Source organism: Equus przewalskii, chromosome 14, assembly GCF_037783145.1.
Source record: "Equus przewalskii isolate Varuska chromosome 14, EquPr2, whole genome shotgun sequence".
Lineage (NCBI taxonomy): Eukaryota > Metazoa > Chordata > Mammalia > Perissodactyla > Equidae > Equus > Equus przewalskii.
The window spans coordinates 18,485,784-18,504,239 of NC_091844.1; the positions used below are offsets into that span (position 1 = coordinate 18,485,784).

General features: G+C 56.5%; 1 protein-coding gene and 1 long non-coding RNA gene across 35 annotated transcripts; one reads left to right on the top strand and one right to left on the bottom strand.

Moving 5' to 3' along the window:
* Positions 1-1,111: 1,111 nt before the first annotated feature.
* On the bottom strand, positions 1,112-18,430 carry SH2D6 (SH2 domain containing 6). Of its 34 annotated transcripts, none has more exons than XM_070572232.1 (17): positions 17,941-18,208; positions 17,003-17,073; positions 16,780-16,912; positions 16,131-16,183; positions 15,408-15,468; positions 14,491-14,513; positions 13,966-14,026; positions 13,506-13,584; positions 13,314-13,344; positions 13,181-13,205; positions 12,921-12,998; positions 12,687-12,745; positions 12,342-12,536; positions 12,014-12,172; positions 8,792-8,846; positions 8,470-8,606; positions 6,792-7,290 (listed from the first exon to the last, which is right to left on the bottom strand). In XM_070572232.1, the coding sequence occupies exons 1-17, from the start codon at positions 18,077-18,079 to the stop codon at positions 7,249-7,251; spliced, it is 1,401 nt and encodes a 466-aa protein (XP_070428333.1). In that variant the 5' UTR covers positions 18,080-18,208; the 3' UTR covers positions 6,792-7,248. The 34 variants fall into 34 exon arrangements, with proteins under 34 accessions (XP_070428337.1, XP_070428333.1, XP_070428331.1 ...); XM_070572241.1 differs by lacking the exons at positions 6,792-7,290; positions 8,470-8,606; positions 8,792-8,846; positions 12,921-12,998 and adding exons at positions 10,791-10,979; positions 11,275-11,404; positions 17,507-17,541 and having other exon boundaries at positions 12,687-12,742; positions 17,941-17,966; positions 18,077-18,430; XM_070572219.1 differs by lacking the exons at positions 6,792-7,290; positions 8,470-8,606; positions 8,792-8,846 and adding exons at positions 10,791-11,597; positions 17,507-17,541 and having other exon boundaries at positions 17,941-17,966; positions 18,077-18,143.
* On the top strand, positions 1,249-2,937 carry LOC139075510 (uncharacterized). Its single transcript, XR_011525946.1, has 3 exons — positions 1,249-1,360; positions 2,022-2,146; positions 2,276-2,937. It is a non-coding gene; the product is annotated as an uncharacterized lncRNA (long non-coding RNA).
* Positions 18,431-18,456: the final 26 nt, after the last annotated feature.

Sequence of the window (18,456 nt, forward strand, 5' to 3'; positions counted from 1 at the left end):
GACCTTGGGCAAGTTAGCTAACCCTCTGAGTTTCTATGTTTGCTAGTTGTGTGGCCTTGGGGAACAAGCGGGCCTCTCTAGGCCTGATTGATTCAACAACTTTAGTAACTATAGAGCAACGTTCCAGGCACTGTTCTAGATGCTGGAGTCTAACAGTACACAATTCAAATGCTCCACCTTCATGGAGTTATATACTCCAGAGGGGAGAGGCAGATAATAAACAACCAAGAAATATGTAATATTTTATTTTTATATGTGTACACAGATGATATGCCAAGTCGTGATAAGTACAACAACAAAAAAAACGCAAAGAGGGATCTAGCGTGTGGGAGTATTGAATGTGGGAGGGTTTACCTTAAATAGGGTGGTCTGGAGGTCTCACTGAGGAAGTGACATCTGGGCAGGGACCACAAGAAAATGAGAAAGCCAGCATTGTGAGTGCCCGGGGAGAAAATTCCAAGTGAGAGGACAGCAGGGCAAAGGCCTCGAGGCAAGAGTGGGCTGTGGTGCCTGAGGACCAGCAAGAAGGCCAGTGCAGCAGGAGCAAAGTAGGCAGAGTGGCAGGAGATGAGACCAGGGAGGTGGCAGTGGGCCAGATGACATGGAGCCTGGGAGGTCATGGTCAAGACTTCAGTGGCTAGGAACAGTGGCAGCAGGGGAAGTGGTGGATATATTTTGAAGGTAGAGCCAATGAAGGATTTACTGATATATTTACTGTAGAGTGTGAGTAAAGGAAACACATCAAAGGAGACCTTAAACTGGTTTTGGTCTGAGCACTGAAAGAACGAAGGTGCCATGTAGTCTTTTACTGAGCTAGGGAACGCTGTGGAATGAGCAGGTTTGGGGGGAAGAAAAGGTTTGATTTTAGATAGTATGTGGGCCATGTCTATCAGACGTCCAGGTCAAGGCATTGAGTAAGAGTTAAGCATTCAAGGCGGGTGATTCTATTAGCACTTTTCTCTGGAGGGATGGTCTCATTATGGCTATGTTAAAGAAAGGCCACCATTTTTAATGGGCAGTGGTTGAACAGACCAGTTCCATCCAATTTAATGCAGCAGTCATCCTTCACCCCAATTAAGTTCACCCTGACTTCACACCGTTACCTGTGGTGGAAATCCAGGGGGAACAAGGCAATGGAGGGTGGTGGGGAGCAGGACTTGGCAGCAGGCCATGGTTGGAACTCCAGGAAGGCAGATGGGGCCTTGATCCCACAATAGAGCTTTGGTCCTTGGGGAGCCTGGAGAGAGTCAGGTGAGATCCCGGGCCCAGATCAGTGTCCTCGACCGTAAGCATGGTGACACCTTGAGCAGAATGAGGAAGCAGGAAGTGGAGCCAGCTGTTGGAGCAGACGAGTTCTCTTGTGAGTACACTGATCTTTAGGTGGAGCATCCAGATTCCTTCTCTGTGGCCCCTGAGCTGCCTCACCTTAGGTTCGCCAACCCCTCACCCTTCTCCTTGCACAGGAATCCCCTCTCTGATTCCAGCCTGTTCCACCTGTTCTCCCCGCAGCAGCATGGCTTTCCAGTCCTCTCAAGTCAGCAGCCCCTCCGGTTCACAGGCCTCCCTGCCAGCCCTGCCCTCCCCAGGGCCCCTCACCCCACCGACAGCTTCACACCCACTCTAGAACTGAACCTGAAATCGCCAAACAGCCACCGCAGACACTTTCTGTTCTCTGAAATAAATCAAGTCTCCTCCTTGTTCCTGCTGCATCACTAAACAGGCACAGCTCGTGCCTTCTGAAGCCACTGTCCCTTCTTATTACCCTGCTGTCTGAGAACCTAATCATCCTGGGTACTCTGTGAGCTTTAGAGAGAGACCTGCTTTACCGAAGGGAGCCTTTACATCAAAGACAAAACAGGAGGATGGACCAGGGCTCACAGAGGTGGGGATGGGGAGGAATTAGGAGGAGCAGGGGATCGCAGAGGAAGTCACCCCCTTCAGCCAGGGAACTGTGTGCTTTGTATTTCACAGAGGGGCAGTCTCTTTTGTCACCCAGTTGTAATTTGCAACACTCTGTACAGTTCACAGGCAAGGAACAGAATGTTTCGCCCAAGGATGATTCCGCCCCTGTGGAGCCAACCCACGGCCATGGCCTTCTGAGCAGGGGCATTAACTGAGCCAAATGTGCAGGAAAAGAACTAATGAGGTGCAGGGCCTGGAGGTCGGTGAGCTGGGTGGTGAGGGATGTGCGTGTGTCCCGGTAGCAAACTTCAGGGCCTTGGGGTGGGTGCCTCTAGAAGAACAACACACCCTCTGCTTTTCTTACTTGATTCAGGCGACGTCGTTGACCACCGCCAAGAGGCTGCATGGGGCCCAGCTCAGAGTCCAGCTCAGAGGGGTGACAAAGAAGAGAGTCCTTGACACTGCCCTTGAGATGTCCATAGTCTAATTGTGACAATAATATATTTAAGAACTCGAGGCCATTTAGAAGATGAAGAGAAGATATTAGGGAGGTGGGGTGAGGGTATAGAAAAACTGAGGTGCCCCAGCCTGCTGTGTGACCTTGAGTCTCCTTAACATCTTGGCTCCTCAGCTTCCCTGTCTAAGAAATGAGGTCAATGCCATCTGTCCTTTTTCATTTAGGCCTTGCGTGGTGAATGAAGTGACAGGTGGAGGGTCCTGCAGAGGAGAGAGAACTGGAACGTGGGCCTGCCGTGGGAGGTTTCTCTCTGCCCACTTCCTGTCCCTTCTTAAGGAATGCTCAGAGCAGGGGACTTTATCCCTCCTCATCCCAAGCTGAAAAGTTAAGCAAGATGTGACCTTGCTATGTGAGATTTGATAATCAAAAATCCAATGGTTAGTCTAGCCTATCTCTGTAAAGAAACACAAGAAACTGGTAACACTGCTTTTCCCTGGGGAGGAGAGCCGGGCAATTGAGCGAAAGGCGTGGGAGGGGTGTTTGTTTTCTCTGCATTAAACTCTTTTATACATTTTTAATTTAATCTCATGTGATTGTAATATCTAATAAAAGATAAATAAACACAGGAGGGATGCTAGTGGTTCCAGGGATTGGTTCAGGGTTGGGGCAGAGCCAGGAGCTGGCTTTGCATTGGGTTTTCTCCTCCAGATTCCTCTTCTCTGACCGTGAGGGGTCGGTGAAGGAGAGGAGAGGAGACAAGAGGGCTCAGAGCACCGTGCAGGCTGGGCCTCGTGTGGCCCCCGGAGCTGTGTGTCTCATCTCTGAGTCCTTCCAATGAGAAGGGCACAGCTGCTCCCTCTTCACCTCCAGCTCCATCACAGATCTCCCCGCCAGGCCTGAGAGCCCGAGTCAGGGAGGGGCGGGTGTGGTTGGCACAGGCTGTACCCTCCAGAACAGGGCACTGTGTGCTCACCTGCCTGCGAGCCTGGGCAGCCTCAGCTCACCAGCCTCAGAAGTTGCGTCAGCAACAAGAACTGCTGAGAGAGTGGGCGAAGGTCATGAAGATGTGCAGACAGCCACCCAGAGAGGGTCAAGCACGGCCGAGGGGGAAGGGTAGACCCAAGGTAGATGGGGCAGGTGACAAAGACGGCTTCATTCAATGCTGGTATCAACAGGGACGCCAGTAATGGCCACTGCCACTGGTCCCGGGCCAGAATTGGAGAGGCCAGTCCTGAAGCCTGCCTCAGCCCCCAGGCAGCAGCCACAACCCAGCGGGAACTAGCCTGAGGTTGGCGTGACCAATGAGCCTTTGTCTGAGTGAGCAGCTGAAGGGCAGGAGCTGCAACTCCAGTGCTCTGAGTACCCTCCCTTCCGGATCTCAGTGCCCCCAGAACCTCTCCAGGCCTTCCCAGACAGGCCTGGCCCCCAGCATGCCTCTACCCCAAATCCACAAGTCCTCTTCTCCCAGCCTCCTCCACCTGCTCCTCCTTCCCCAGGAGAAAAGTTCCTCTGTCTAAATGGGTCTCCAGTGACAAGCAAGCCTGCCTCTCGAAGCCTGCTTCCCACTCAGGCGCTTGCCGGCAAGAAGACCCTGCGGGCAGGACTTCCGGTTCTGCCACTTAAACTCTCTGGGCCTTAGCTTCTTCATCGAGGGCCTCCCTACGTCACAGCACTGTGACTAGGATCCCTTGAAGCACTAATTAATCATGAAAGCATTTTGAGGCACACACGTTATCCGCGTTGTGCTATTACATGTTATGTGATTATTACCGAGCTCTTAGTAAATAGCTGCCGAATGAATCCTCATCCTGAGCTGATGATGCCTCGAGGGTCCTTGAGAGGGTGGTAGGGCCCTGGCATTCCTACCTGGGGCGTGGGCATCAAGACTAAGAGGTGGAGGCAGGTGGAAGAAAGTCCATCCTTCTAATGGGATAAGAGACTTGCCAGGGCTGTCTGACCTCTCCCTGAAGGAGAAGTGGGCTGGCATGGATAGAGCCTGAGGGCCAAGGGGTACCCAGGTTCTCCATTTCCACTGGACAGGCCCCCTGGAGGCAGGGCTCCGAGTCCCAGTACTGTTCAAAGGCTGCCTGTGCAGGGGAGTGGGGTTGACTCCAAAATGCTCAGTGCTGCCCTAGCACCAAGCAAGGCTTGCTCCCAGAGCCTTACGCGGCCCTGCTCTGCTTCCAGAAGAATGGAGCCAGAGACCTAGGAGGGCTGAAGCAGACAGGAATGAATGGGTATGTTTTCTAGGATGCAAGAAGCTCCACGTGCCGGAGACAGACTGAGCTCACCCGTCCCTGGCCTTGCATCAGCTACAGAGCTGGCTGCCAGGCCCTGGGAATTAGGCTCCCAGGAGCCTCCTGGCCTTGCCTCTTGCTCTCAGGGAGAGGGTGGCAGGGAGGAGCAGGCAAGCATGGGGCTCCACAGGCCCTCCATTTCCAGACCATCCAGGTGCCCCAGCTCCCAGCTTCCCAGGCAGTGAACAGCCTGGTGATCAAGGGCAGGCACAGCCGAGGGCACTGGGGCATCACCCAGCCTGCCCAAGGTCTCCTTGCCGGAAGCCTTCCTGAAGTTGGTGGCATCTACCAGGTAGATTTGGGGACTTTGGGCTGGGTTCCTCTCTGGCCCCTGACATCGTTGCTTTAAAAATGACCTTCCATGGGGCTGGCCCCGTGGCCGAGTGGTTAAGTTCGCGCGTTCCGCTGCAGGCGGCCCAGTGTTTCGTTAGTTCGAATCCTGGGCACGGACATGGCACTGCTCATCAAACCACGCTGAGGCAGCATCCCACACGCCACAACTAGAAGGACCCACAATGAAGAATATGCAACTATGTACCGGGGGTCTTTGGGGAGAAAAAGGAAAAAAATAAAATCTTTAAAAATAAATAAATAAATAAATAAAAACGACCTTCCACCAACAGCTGCAGCTACAGGCGCGGGCAGCAAGTGTATTAGGGAGACTTCTGATGTGGCCTTTCACCTCATGCTTGATTTATTAACGATTTGACTCAGCGTTGAAGGTGACAGGAGGTTCACAGAGGGCCTCCTGACCCTGCCGTTCTCCACAGGGCCCAGCCCCCGTGTTTAGGATTAAGAGCATCCGTGAGAGCCGCCTGCACCTCCCGGTCCCTGGATCCGCTTGGAGCGCAGAAGTGTGTGCGTGGGGGAGAGGAGTCTGGTCTACGTGTTCGTGCAATGACAGCTCCCCTTCCTCTCCCCTCTTCCTGGAGCTTCTCAACAAGGGCATGTGGAGTTGAGGGGTGCTCAGCAGGGCACCCCCCCAACCCTCCTCCCTCTCTGGCTCTCTTGCCAGCTTCCTGCTCCAATCCCATCAGGCCGGCTGTCTCTGATGTCCTGAGAGCTGAGCTGAGGGCAAAGGAAAGGCGACCGGAGAAGGGGCCAGAGCAGAGCAAGCAGGCTGGGCAGCAGGGCTACAAGGCTCATGAGGGGCCTGGGGCAGCCCTCACTTAGTGCTCTGGCCTCTCCTGGACTCAGTTTCCAAGTCTCTCTCCCTTAATCCCTTTCCACCTCCAGGCTAGACCCTTTCCAGGGTGCTAGTGAAAAAGATGTATACCCCAGGGGCTGGCCCTGTGGCCGAGTGGTTAACTTCGAACGCTCTGCTTGGGGGGCCCAGGGTTTTGCCGGTTTGAATCCTGGGAGCGGACATGGCACCACTCGTCAAGCCATGCTGAAGCGGCATCCCACATGCCACAATTGAAAGGACTCACTACGAAAAATACACAACTACGTACCGGGGGGCTTCGGGGAGAAAAAGAAAAATAAAATCTTAAAAAAAAAATGTATACCCCATCCCCCAGTCACAGACCCCTCTGCCTCCCTGAGCCTTCATGTCCTTATCTATGACATGAAAAGACAGGACCAGATGGCCTGGGCCTCCCCAGCCCAGGTGTTGTAGGAGTCCAGGATATCCTTCTTCAGCCAGAACTTCCATCTCTTTCCAGGCTCTCCCCCGACCCAGCCCCCCCTGGATATCTGTTCTCTGGGTTTTGCTCCCGGTCTATGACTTTCTGTCCTTCTAACTTCCAGGCCCGCAGGGAGGCTGAGCTTGATCCACTCATTATCTGGGGACAAACATTCTGCTATTCGAAACCCACGCCTGCCTTTTCTAAACTGTATCTCCTGGATTATCGTTTAATCCAGAGTCCACTGTGGAGGGGGCGCCTCTCCCCAGGGAGCACATAGGCGAGCTCAGCGGAGAGCGCAAACGTTATGTGGCTGAGCAGGGAGGGTCGGGTGGGTATATGCGGGGGAGGTAGAGGGTGTGAGAGACACAATCCCGGGCGGGGATACTGGCCCCAGAGCCCCAAGGATCTTGGAATACTGGAGTTGAAAAGCCCTTGTAAATTATCTAGGCCAATCCCCTGCCCCTCTCACCCCATTTTATAGGTGAGGCCCAGCAAAATCAAGTGACCTGAAAGAAAGTATAGTTTAATACCAAAAAAGGAGGAAGAACTTGATTTCCCTTTAAAGGATGGTCCTTTAAATGAAATAATTTTGCTTCAGGAAAAGCTCAGTCCACAGTTTGTGCTTTTCTCCTTTTTTGTCACCGACTGGTGACGTCATCATCATGGTCCATCGGTATTCTGAGGACCAGATTTGGAAATCACTGTCCCGAAGTCCTTCTGCTCCCAACGCCCTCTCTCTCCTCAACCAGATTTGCAAGGTAAAGAAAGGGTACATCTGGGAGAATTTAGATCAAAAGCACTTTGAAGATGACCTCAGTATCCCCATAAATCGTCACTGCAGCCACAAGGGCCACAGGATCGCAGTCACTCAGAGTGGGACACAGGCAGGAACTCCTCCAGGGGCCGGGGCTGGACTTACTCCACGCTGAGCAGACTGCGGTAGGCAGGTAGCGGCTGGCTCCTCTCACATCCTTCGTATTTGAGGAGGATTCTTGAAGTACCGATTCTGGGAAGACAGTGAGTGTGCTGGGCCCTATCCTGGTGGAGAAGGGCAGTTTTTTATGTCTCCTGACTTAGGGTCCTTAAAGACTGGGAGTGAATGAGGGCATGGGGACTTCAGTAGCTGTGGAAGGAGGAGTGGGAGGTGAGTTTGGCGTCTGGCACATAGCATGCACTCGATAAAGAACTTGTGAATGATGTGTGGAAGGTGTGGTATAGTTTATGGTGAATAGACAGCCAGCCAAACAAGCCTGAATTCTGGTTCTACCACTAACTGCTCTGTACTTCAGACAAATTCCTTATGTCCCCAAATTCCAAGGACACAAGTGCCTGTACCAAGCAGGAGTCTTCTTTACAAATATCAGAAGCCATATTGCCACTAGCTTACACCAAAAAGGAAATTTCTAGCTCACGCAGCTGAGAGAGGCACTATGGGGAAAGCCAGGATGGTTTTTCTCCTTGTCTTTGCCTGACCTCTGTACGCAGGCTCTGTCGCCGTGGTGGGGCACGTGGCCATTGGCAAAGATTTGAAAAGAGGGCTTCTCTCTCTCCACATCAACATATCCATCTCAGAGAAGGCTTTGAGTGGGCCTGTTGTGGTCCCAGCCAGACCTAGTTCACACACCTGGTCCCATGGTGGGGAAAGTGGGCTGTGTTACCAGGAGGAGGGGGATGGGAAACCCAGGTGGGCAGAGAAAATAATGACGGTGCCTACAATGCCTGAAGGTCACGTGGCAGAGGGGTGCTGGAGAAGCCCAGATCAGAGGGAGCCCCTGAGAATGGAGCCTGCAGGGAGGGCCAGCACCAGGCTCTGCCTCTCCACAGTCAGGACTGTCATTAGGAACCAATCATTCGGCTCTACTATATGCCAGGCTCTGTGTTAGGCTAAGTACATGTCACGTACATATACAATTTCTCATTCTCACAACAACTCTAAGAAGCAGGTATCATTAGCTCCATTTTAAAAGTAAAGAGACCACGGTTAGGGCCACACAGGTAGTGAGTGACGGAGCCAGATTCAAACCTGGGTCCTTGGGACTCCAGAGCCCATGTTTTTGTGGCAGTCAGCCTAACTCTTTAGAAACCAAAGCAGAAAGCTTGCTGGACGGTTGCATCGAGCACACTCAGAGCCCCGGCGGGTGGGGTCTTGTCTGGGGGTAGCCACGACATTCACGCCCTTCCCCACCTCACACTTCACCCTATAGGTCCTTCCGGGCCATTGGAGACAGGCAAACCACTCTTGGCAATCCATGGGCTTCTTCACCAAATGGCATTTCTCCAGCACTTGATCCCCCAGTTGGTGATTAGCTAGGGCTAATCTTCCTCAAAAAAAAAGAAGAAAAAAAAAAAGAATGTTCCTATCATCACAGAAAGTTCTATTGGACAGCACTGGGTTGGACTGTTCTCTTACAAAGGAAGCCCTGATCAAGGACTGTTATCAGCTTTAGAGGAATCCAGGGCGAACTCAACCTATTCAATGACTCTTTCAACAAATACTTGGCACCTACCGTATTCCAGGTCCTGGATACACAATAGTGGGCAGTAGCAGCAGTTGGTCCTGTCCTGAGGGTGGAAAGGCAATCGCTAGGTGGTGTCCTAAGTGACTGAGGAGGCCGGGCTGGGGGAGAGAGCAGGCTTCCTGGAAAAGGGGACATCTGAACACAGACCTGCATGCTGAGGAGGCACCAACGAGGCTGAGTCACTCTCCAACCATGCTCTTGGTGGCACTCAGGGCCTCTTATTACAGGCTGTCGCCAGTGCCTGGACTGCTCCTCTTCTCTTTTTCCCCAGGCAGGGAAGGAACGGAGGCTAGATCCTTAACGTCAGTCCCCCAGCTGGGACCAAGCCCAGAGTCCCCACTGGGCCACTACCTCAAGAGCTCTGTGCTGTGGCCTCTATTATGCATGCACAGGCCACGTGGTTTTAGGGCCAGGTAAATTCAGAACTCTGTAAATACAGGCCCTAGGGCCTTGTGGCCATAGGGTGGAGGCTTCCTCAGGAGAAGTCAAACCTGCAAATCTGGTGCGGAGGCAGGAGTCTCAATGTACCCTGAGGCCCACTCCAAGGTGGGCCCCCACCCTCTCCAGCCCCTTTGTTCCCCCTGGGCTGGGGAAAGTGACTAGGAGACAAGCCACTCCCATCCAGGGCCGGGAGAGAGCCAGGGCCGGATAACCAGGCTGTCTTGGGATTTCCTATCTCCCCGCTTCTGCTAGAGCCCCAGTGCTAATCCCCTCTCCATATACGCAGCGGTGCCCACCCTGGCTCCGCCCTGTGCCAGCTGCCCCATCCTGCTCCTCTTCCTGGTGCTCTGGCCGGAACTACATCCCTGCTGTGACTGGAAAGTGGCAGCTCAGTGACCCGAAATCCTGTGCATGTTTATGTGGGAGAGGAGCTAGAATGCGGCCCGACAACCCTGTGCTGTCCTCACCGCTCTACATGGGACGCCTCCCTTAAGCCTCCTAACCCTAGGATAATTGCGTGGGGACGATTATCTTCACCTCTATTACAGAAACAGAGGTTCAGGGAGGGTCATTTGCCAGAGCCAGCCGTGAGGAAGGAACCTGCAACACTCCACGGCCCAGCCCGGACCCGACATCGCCCACCCCGCCTCGCACTTGCATTTCAGCGTCCTCAGGCCTGCCCTCCCTCCCCAGCTCCCTGGGAGGCCGCGCTCCCCGCCCCGGGCCTCAGCAGGATCCGGCGCCTCCCTGCTCGCCCTGGGCACCGAGGGTCCGTAGGGACAAGAGTGCGGGGCCCCGGTTGGGGTTGGGGCCGGGCCCTCCGTGCCAGCCTGAGCGCCCGGTGGCCGCTGAGCCGCCCTTTGTTTCTCCGCGTTCCCGGCTTGTGCAGAGTCACGGTCACATGGCGCTTCCAGCAGCAGGAGCTCCAGGCGCCGCGCCAGGGCCCGGGGACGCCCCCGCCCCTCGGCCTGGCCCCGCCCCCCCGCAGGCCGCAGGCCGCGCGTCGATCTAGGACCCGCCCGCCTCGGCTGGGCCTCCTGGGCCACGCCCTGTCAGGCCGCGCTGCTCCGATGGCCTCTAGTCCTCTCCTGCTGAGGTTTCCACAGCTTCTGATCCTCGCACTGGCGCGGCCAATACCTAGTTGTTTCCCGGGGTCTGCCTGTCTCGTGTACGCTAGACGACACCAAGTGAGCAAACTCAGGCTCTGCCTCACTGGGGGAGCACTGGACGGTAAACGGGGGGTGACAAATCCTTCGTTCCATTGTCATCATTTAATGGGATGGCAGAGACAGCCTGAGCCTCTCCGACCCCCCCACCCTCCCAAACAAAACAAAACAAAACAAAACAAAAACCGGCCCCCCCGGGGCTGACCTCCACCATCTAAGGGCAAAAAACCCAGTCACTGGGCAGAAATGGGGCTGGCCCTGCCTGGCCTGGCCTGGCCACCACGGCTCCATCACTCCCAGGCCCAGTCTGTGCCCTGAGACACTTGAGCGCCTTGGAGCCTCATGGAGGCCATTTCTGCTTTGCTCAGCAGATTCAAGAATTCAGTCAACAAATATTTATTGAAAGCGAACTTTGTGCAGGGCGACCAAGTCCTTCCCAGATGCTAGCTGTGTGTTATGCTACCAAGAGGATGCGAGAGGATTCTCTTTGTGTCCAAGCAGTGCCTGTGCTGTTCCCCTGAGGCTCAGCTTCCCGGAAGAGGACTTCATCCAGAGCAGCTTGGGAGGCCCTAGTAAATGGGCAGACACAGCCATTCCTGGGGGCTGGGAATGGGGGCCCTGCCTGACCCCTGCTCCCCAGCCTTGGAGATGCAGCAGCGAGTGGCACTGCCAGGCTCGGGGTGAACATGGGGTGGGATCTCCGAGGCCCTTTCTGTTTCTGGGCAACCTTTCCCGATGCCTCTCATCAGGGCCTGCAGGGACTGGGGCAAGGGACAGGGAGGGCCTGGAGGGGTGGAGACCTGGGAGACAGCCCAAGGTAAACGGGACAAGGAGCAAACTATGGGGCCAGAGGTGGGTGTGTACTTCCGCTGTGGTGTCAGGGCTTGGTGGGGAAGAGCAGGCAGGTGAGCTGCCGGCTGCCGCTGTGTCTGTCCACGAGGGGCAGGGGCTGCTGCATGTAGTGCTGGATAATGGCGGCCACAGAGGAGAAGAGCTGGACAGGGAGGCAGGGCGTCAGTGAGTCCCTTGAGCCTCGTGCCCGGAGAAGCTTCCTGAGGGAACTGTGGGCTCGGCGAGGGGGCTCGTTGACATTTTCCTAAATATTTCCCTTCCTGTTTGCCCCACGAAGCTCCACTGCCATTCTGCTGCCCAGTTCCAGGCCTCAGGCAGCCTTCCTGTGACTGCACCTGTGGGCATGTTATTGGCCAGACTCATATTTCCAAGGCTGGATGGAAAGAACTGTGGGGACGTGTCTGCCGCAGTCCTCCAACATGGGGAACCAAGTGCTGGGTCACTGTCTCTAGTTGGCAGCCCAGCAAATGCTGGGTACAAAGTTGAGTCCTTGGCACAGACAGGAGTCTGGACTACCTGGGCCCTGCCCTCCTCCTAGCTGGGTTCACTATAGGTACGAATGCCCCGACCTGGGCCCTGTGCAGACTGAGCTGTGCAGGAGGAGGTGCCTCCCCCAGAGGAAGGCGGACCTCTGGGAAAGAATTCAGGTCACTGGCCACTGTCATTTCCACCCACTCCAGAAAAATATAAATGTGGGTTTTCCCCAGGCACATGCTCCTGACTGGGGCCAGGTATCTCCTCCAGCACGCACCTCCTCGTGGTTCTTGCCCTCCCGGCCCAGGGCATAGTGGCGCCCACCATCCAGCTGCCGGATGGGAATGTTGAAGACCCGACCGTGGAGAAGCACTGCCAGGGTGAAGGGCTGGGAGCCATGAGGCCCTGAGCTGGGGCGCACGGTGTAGGCCCCGTCCTGTGGAGGAGACCCCATCCATCAGCTTCATCTTCCAGCTGTCCACCTGCAGCCCTGACCCATGATGCCAGACCCCCTCCTTGCTCTCCTGCCCCCGCCTGCTCTGCCAGCCACAGCCCAGGAGCAGAAAGGGTTTCTGAGAAGGCCCAGGGGGTCTGTGGTTGCCCACCTTTTGGAATCGGAGCAGGGCACTCTCAACAGCATGACGGTCACAGTTCCCCGAGTACCAAGGCTGACCCAGCAGGCTGCCGTCCTGGAATACCCCACAGCTGCTCGGAGATGTGCCAGGGCATGGCGGGGGGCTGGGAGCACACAACCCCGGTTGCAGTGATCTGTGTTCATGTCCGCCTTCCCCAGACTGAGTCTGTGCAAGCAGAGCGAAGATGTGTCCATGCCTGTGCCCAGCACGGGGTGGCACACACACGTTCACCACGTGTCCCTTGCAGGGGTGGACACCAGCCTAAGAGAGTTCCCAGAAGGCCTCGTCCCCCAGTCCTCTCCCAGCCCTCCTCACCTCAGCAGCTGAGGTGCTCCAGGTGGGGGCTACAGAGGAAAGAGAGGCTCTCCTTCCTGCTGGAAGAAGTGGATTACAGAGCTGGGGCCAGGAGGGGATTAAGCAAAGGAGGCTTGGGGCCCAGCTGCAGGGGTGGGGGAGGTTGCACGGGGGTGTGCCTAGGCCTGAAGCCCAAAGCAGGGCACCCAGTGCTTCACCCCTCCTCTCCAGGTCTTGGGCTCCAAGAGGACCCACCAGCTAGGCCACACGTGACCTCTGAATGAGGGATGATCTCCAGGTACAGGCTGGGAGTTTCCTGCTTTGCTGCAGAGCCTGGAAAATGCCCACCGGGGTCCCCTCAGGCCTGCTGGAGTCAGAGCTGCAGGGACCCCTCAGAAAAGTGGGGCAAGAGAGGCTAGGAGGGGGACTTGCAGGGCTGCGGCGGTGGCTGGGGGGTGGGGTGGGGGGGCACTGGCAAGACTGCCGAGGTTCATGCTGAAGTTGCCTGTACTCACCTTTAGAGGCGGCATTCGCTGCTCCCTGGGACAAAGGAGGTCTGGTCAGGAGAAACTTGGCCCTACAGGCCTGCCCCCCTGAACCCCACCCTCCCCTCCCAGCTCCCTTCTCCCTTGACCACCAGTCTCTTACATTCCGAGCTTCCTGGGGGGCTGGAGTGGGCCTGTGGGGAGCAAATTGGGGAACAGAGCTCAGGGTCTTTACCTCCTTCAAGAGAAAGAACCCAGGGAACCCGGTGATGCTGAGCCAGGGCTGGGGAAGCCTGAGTTAGCCATTTCTCTCTCACACACACACAAACACGTACACAACTGGTGGGGTACTCACCTGGGCACCACTGATGTCCTAGGTAGAGGGACTGGGGGCGTCAGGACTTGGGAGCTCAGAGTCTGAGTCAAGGCTGAGACTAAAACAGAGAGGGCAGTCTGGGCTGGGCTGGGAACCAGGCAAGGAAATCCATGCCGGCCAGGGAGGGGCTGAGGACAGCTGTAGGGCCCGTGCTTCTCTGCAGCCTAGGCTGTCTGGGAGTCCTTCAGACCAGGGGCAGTGCTTTCTGGCCACACAGCTGGGAAGACCCACACAGCCCTTGTTCCTTGTAGGCTCAGTGGGGGTCAACCTGGACCAAAGGCGGAAGCATGGGTGTCCATGCGGGGTCTGAAGGCACATGTGTGTTGGTGGGGGTGGCGAGAGAAGACAAAGGAGGAAGATGGAGCCAGGAGAATATGTGGCGTTGGGGCAGCTATGGGCCTCAGGGCAGCATGGATCTGGGGCAGAGGGAGGCGTTCACCTGCATTGGGCTCACACTCCAGGTAGACGTCCTCATCAGGTTTCTTTGGAGGGCCTGGCACCTAAGGTAAGGAGGGGTGTAAGGGACCAAGGGTTTGACCAGTGAGTGGGAGGGAGAGCGGAGCCATCACCTAGGGGGCTATTGGCACCTCACTCCCCCCTCACAAGGTGGACCTCTTTCTGGGAGCCCCTTTCTGGAATGATTAAAATTGCCCCTTTGCCTGGAAGGGAGCACCGCATCAGTACCTTCCCCTTTAGAGGTGCCCATAGGCCCCAGCTCTCAGAGAATGTGGGCATCCAAGAGGAGATCCCAGCAGGGCCCTCCCCTGTAGCCCTGGGCAACATCCTCAGGACAGCTGTCTCACCCCCTGCCAGGAGCCTGTGGCACACGGGAGGGACTCTGCTCTGTGCCTTTTTCCTTGGTTTCAGAAATATTTTCTGGCCCTCCTTGGCGGCCCCACCCCAACCCTGCCAGCCTCCTAGCCAGAACCCTAGAGTCTGAGGTGGGAATTGAGGGGCCACTCACCACTCTGGCCGGTGCGCCCAGCTCTGGAAGGCAAAGGAGAGAAGCACCAGCCATGAGTGCAGGGAGAAAGGAATTCAGTGAAACTTAGGCGGGAAGAGTGGAGTATCCTCGGGCTTACCTGAGGAGACCCTCAGAGCCACCTTTGAAGCCCCAGGAGGAAGCCACCTCACCCCCGATCACCTTTCTTCACAACCCCCGTGATGTTGCCTGGCTTGACCTCCCAACTGATTTGCCAGGCTTGGCTCCAAATGACCTTGGGCTGTTCCCAAAATCAAAACTGCCCTCAAGGTCACGAAGTTTTACCAGCCACTGAGCACAGTAAAAATGAATGTGCCTCAGGTCAGCTGTTTGACCTTGGGCAAGAGGAGGCTGCCCCTCCTGGGGCCACTTTCAGACAGAAAACGTGCTGGCTGAGGTCCCTCCCTGTCCCAACATTCCAGGGTTCCAAGGTCGCAGGCCCCCTGGCACTTACCATAGGGGAAAGTCTCTGGACAGTGGTGGCAATAAGGACATGGATGGAATCAGAGACTGGTGGCCAAAGGGCCCCATGGATGAGGGATGACACTCAAATGTGTCTCAGTAGGGAGGGTCTTCCAGGCAGAGTAGGCTGCCTTTCAGACCTCTTCATCCTGGGGTGTCCCTCCCCTGACCCAGAGAGCCCAGCAGGAGCAGGACGGGCCCTGGGGTTGGGGACTCTGCTTCTCTGTTACCTCAGGCAAAGCATTTCATGTCTCTAGGCCTCAGTCCCTGCCTTGGGGGGACCGGCAGGCAAAAGTGAGGAAGAGCTGGGCGAGTGCAGTGACCAGGCAGAGAGCCCAATGTAAGGCAGCTTGGTCTACCCCGTGGGGGCCAGGACTCCCTTTCTCAGGGTGGGGAGTGGGGGGCCCTGGGAAAGAGATAGGACATCCCAGTGTTACCTCTCCTCCCCACGGGCCAGCCCTGCTTCACGGCCTCCTGCAGGCTCAGTGCTGCCTTCAGCTGTGGGCACAATCGGCAGTGAGGGAGACCGGCGTGGGGCCGGGGTGTGGAGGGGGAGTGGAGGCATTGGATGGCAAGGATGGTGGAGTGGGACGTGATGGGGTATGTACATGTGGGCAGCTTAAAAAACACTACAATGCAGAGTTAATGTACAAAGGAGGCGACTCGTCTCTTTGCCTCCATTCTGTGGCTCTCTCCTTGTGGTGAATCTCTCCTGTGTTTCTTTTTATTCCAATAAAATATATGATGAAAGTGGTACATTTCAAAGCCCATAAACCGGGTCATGGCGTCAATGAGAGCTGGCAGCGATTGGCAACTGAATGAGGGTTTTCTTCACTGTCTAGGCAGGGAGGGGTCCTCAGGCCCCAGGGTCCAGGGAGGGGCAGCCGAGCCTGTCCCCTCCCCGGCCCCCCAGCTCAGGCGAGAATGGCAAGTCCTGGGTGATGCTGATGGGGAGAGGGTGAAAGGACCAGGCCAGGCAGGTGGGAGGAGCGACTGTTAACAGGGCTCCAGCTTCTGACGCATCTAATTTTTCAGGGGCCTCTTGAATGCAGATGTGGGGGAATCTTGCAAATGAGATGCCTCTCAGATTTACTCATTGGGGAATGGGAGCCTGGCATGGGGCGGGTGGGGGAGGGGGGACTTATGGGGAGGCTGTTCACCATCTCGGGCTCAGGCTGCGGTGGTGGTGACTTGGATGGGCTCAGGGGGTGATCTGGAAAAGACCCCAAACATTGTGGGTCCGTGGGTTCCTCCAACCTAGGTTTCCATTTTCCTCCCGCCCCCCCCACCTAGCCTCTGCTTCCTCTCCCTCCTTCCCTCCCTCCCTCTCCTCCCCACTCACAGGCTTCCCGACTGCCCTGTCTCCATGGCAACTGGAGGCGGCCAGCTTCCCTGCCCCCACCTGGCCGAGTTGGGAGCCGTGGGGGTGGGATGCCAGCGGCAGCCGGGGCTCTCCCAGCACCCCCACCCTTGCTTGGAGCTGTGCTGGGATCTCAGAGGGAGAACACCAGGCCCCAGGGACCGTGTTGGGCCTCCTGCTTTCACTGCTGTTGCCGTGGTTACACTGCCCCTCCAGGCTCCTCTCCCCTTCCCACTCTTCTTCCTTTCTCCCTCCTCCCTCCCTCCTTTCCTCCATCCCTCTCTCTCTGCCCAGCCAAGAGGCCTCAGCGACTGCCAGCTGAGGCCTCCCCTCACGGCCCCAGTGCAGACCAAGGGAGAAGAGGCAAGGCCTGCGCCCTCTTCCCTTGTGGGTACCCTCCTGTCCTGCCCGACCAGCCAACCTCCCAGCCTCAACTTCCCAGCCCTCACCCAAGTACAAAGAGTCCTCTTCCACACCAGGAAGGTGGGCAGGGGCCAGACTGAGGGGCAGAGCCTCACAGGGGGGCAACTCATATTTATCCTCCTCCTCTTCCTCCTCTTCTTGGGCTTTCCAGAAGGGATGCTGAGCATACGGAGGATGGAAGAGATACAGGACCAGTGGTAGCCACTGCTTCCCCCCTCCCCCGACCCCAGGCTCAGCAGTTGGACTTACGTTGCATCTCCAGGTCCCTGGGCCAGGCAGAGGACATGAGTGGGGGGCATCCTTTCTCCAAGCTGGGGAGTCTGGACAGAAGACTGATGAGACTGGCCTCATTTCCTCCCATCCCACCCCTTCTCTAACACAATGACTTACTCTTTCTCCCCAGTGTAATAAACCATCTGCACTTTTACTGTGGGCCTCAAAGCTTCATTCGACTCAAAGGAACTATTCATGACAGGCCTTTCCAACCCTGCAGCAGGGCCAGTGAGGTAGGCATTTTGGAAACAAGGGGGCCTCCCAACTAGCTGCCTGTTCTACCTCTGCCAGTCACCCACCCCATGCACTCCCCACGCCAGGCACCCCCAATTCTGACCAACACAGGTAGAACAGCTAGGCCCCAGTGACTTAGCAGTGCTGGACTGTGACGGGCAGGAAGTGTCCAGAGCCACTCAGGGGAGACTCAAGTTGCGAGAGACCCCATTCTGCTGGGCCCCTCTTGCCCACTGTGTCACTTACCTACACCTCTAGGGGGTGGAAGGGGTGGCCCCAACCTGCAATTAGACTCTAGTTAACTCTGCCCAAGGGGTCCTTGAGTTTGTGTCAGCCAGACACTGTACAACTCCAGGACATTCACATCCATGACAATGTGAGTGGTGCCCCCTGGAGTTGTGTTACAGCAGCCTGGGACCAGGGCAGCAGGTGGAAGAGTCTGGGGTCAGAGCTGGGGCCCGTGGGTGCACAGCTGGATGAGTGGGTATCCCAGGAAGGCAGTAGTGGGGGAGCCCTAGTGCACACAGCAGGGTGGAGGTACATGAATTGTCTCACTGGGTGGGTGGGGAGGGCCCAGGGACAGCCAGCACAGCTCCAAGGATGGCTGTGCCCAGGAAAGGGGCAGTGAGGTAGAGACTAGAGAGGAGGGCAGAAGGAAAGAGAGGAGCCTGCGTACTCACCGGGGCTTGCTCCCACTGAGCTTGTCCTGGAAAGAGTCAGGGAGGAGAGTAAAGGGGTGTCAGTGCAGCTGAGAGGCCTCTCCTTGCCCAGAGTCCTGGGTCTGTGCACCTGGGGTGCCCCAGAACTAAGTCTCACCATGGCTGAGGTGAAGGAACTATGGCTCCCTGGAGCAAAGGCTCTGCCACAAATGGCCTGGGGACAGGGGCCCTATTGTTCCCATCATTTGCATCTCGCACCAGGAAGGTGGGCCTGCTGTGGCCTCCAGCCCCAGACAGACTTCACCCATGCCACTCCCAGGGCCCAGCCCCAACTCCCCCCAGCTTCCCCCACATTGCCTCCCACAGCTGCAGTCTCCAGCCCCTCTGCCCCACAGGAGGAAGAGCTCTCCCTCCACATCCAGGCCTGCAAAGCTGGACCAAGGCTCAAGGCTTCCTTCAGCTCTCCTATCAATGTCCCCTCCTCCCAGAGGCTCAAACTCGCCTCTGAATCAGCCAGACCAAGCCCTTTCCCGATTC

What these genes read in the sequence shown, in the direction of transcription:
- SH2D6 (XM_070572217.1), bottom strand. Translation starts at nt 18,079, where the DNA reads ATGGTGAGACTTAGTTCTGGGGCACCCCAGGTGCACAGACCCAGGACT. An exon ending in AGCGAATGCCGCCTCTAAAG is followed by an intron (nt 12,999 to 13,180) that starts GTGAGTACAGGC and finishes GGCATTTTCCAG; the next exon opens with GCTCTGCAGCAAAGCAGGAA. An exon ending in CCCTGCTCCGATTCCAAAAG is followed by an intron (nt 12,173 to 12,341) that starts GTGGGCAACCAC and finishes TCTCCTCCACAG; the next exon opens with GACGGGGCCTACACCGTGCG.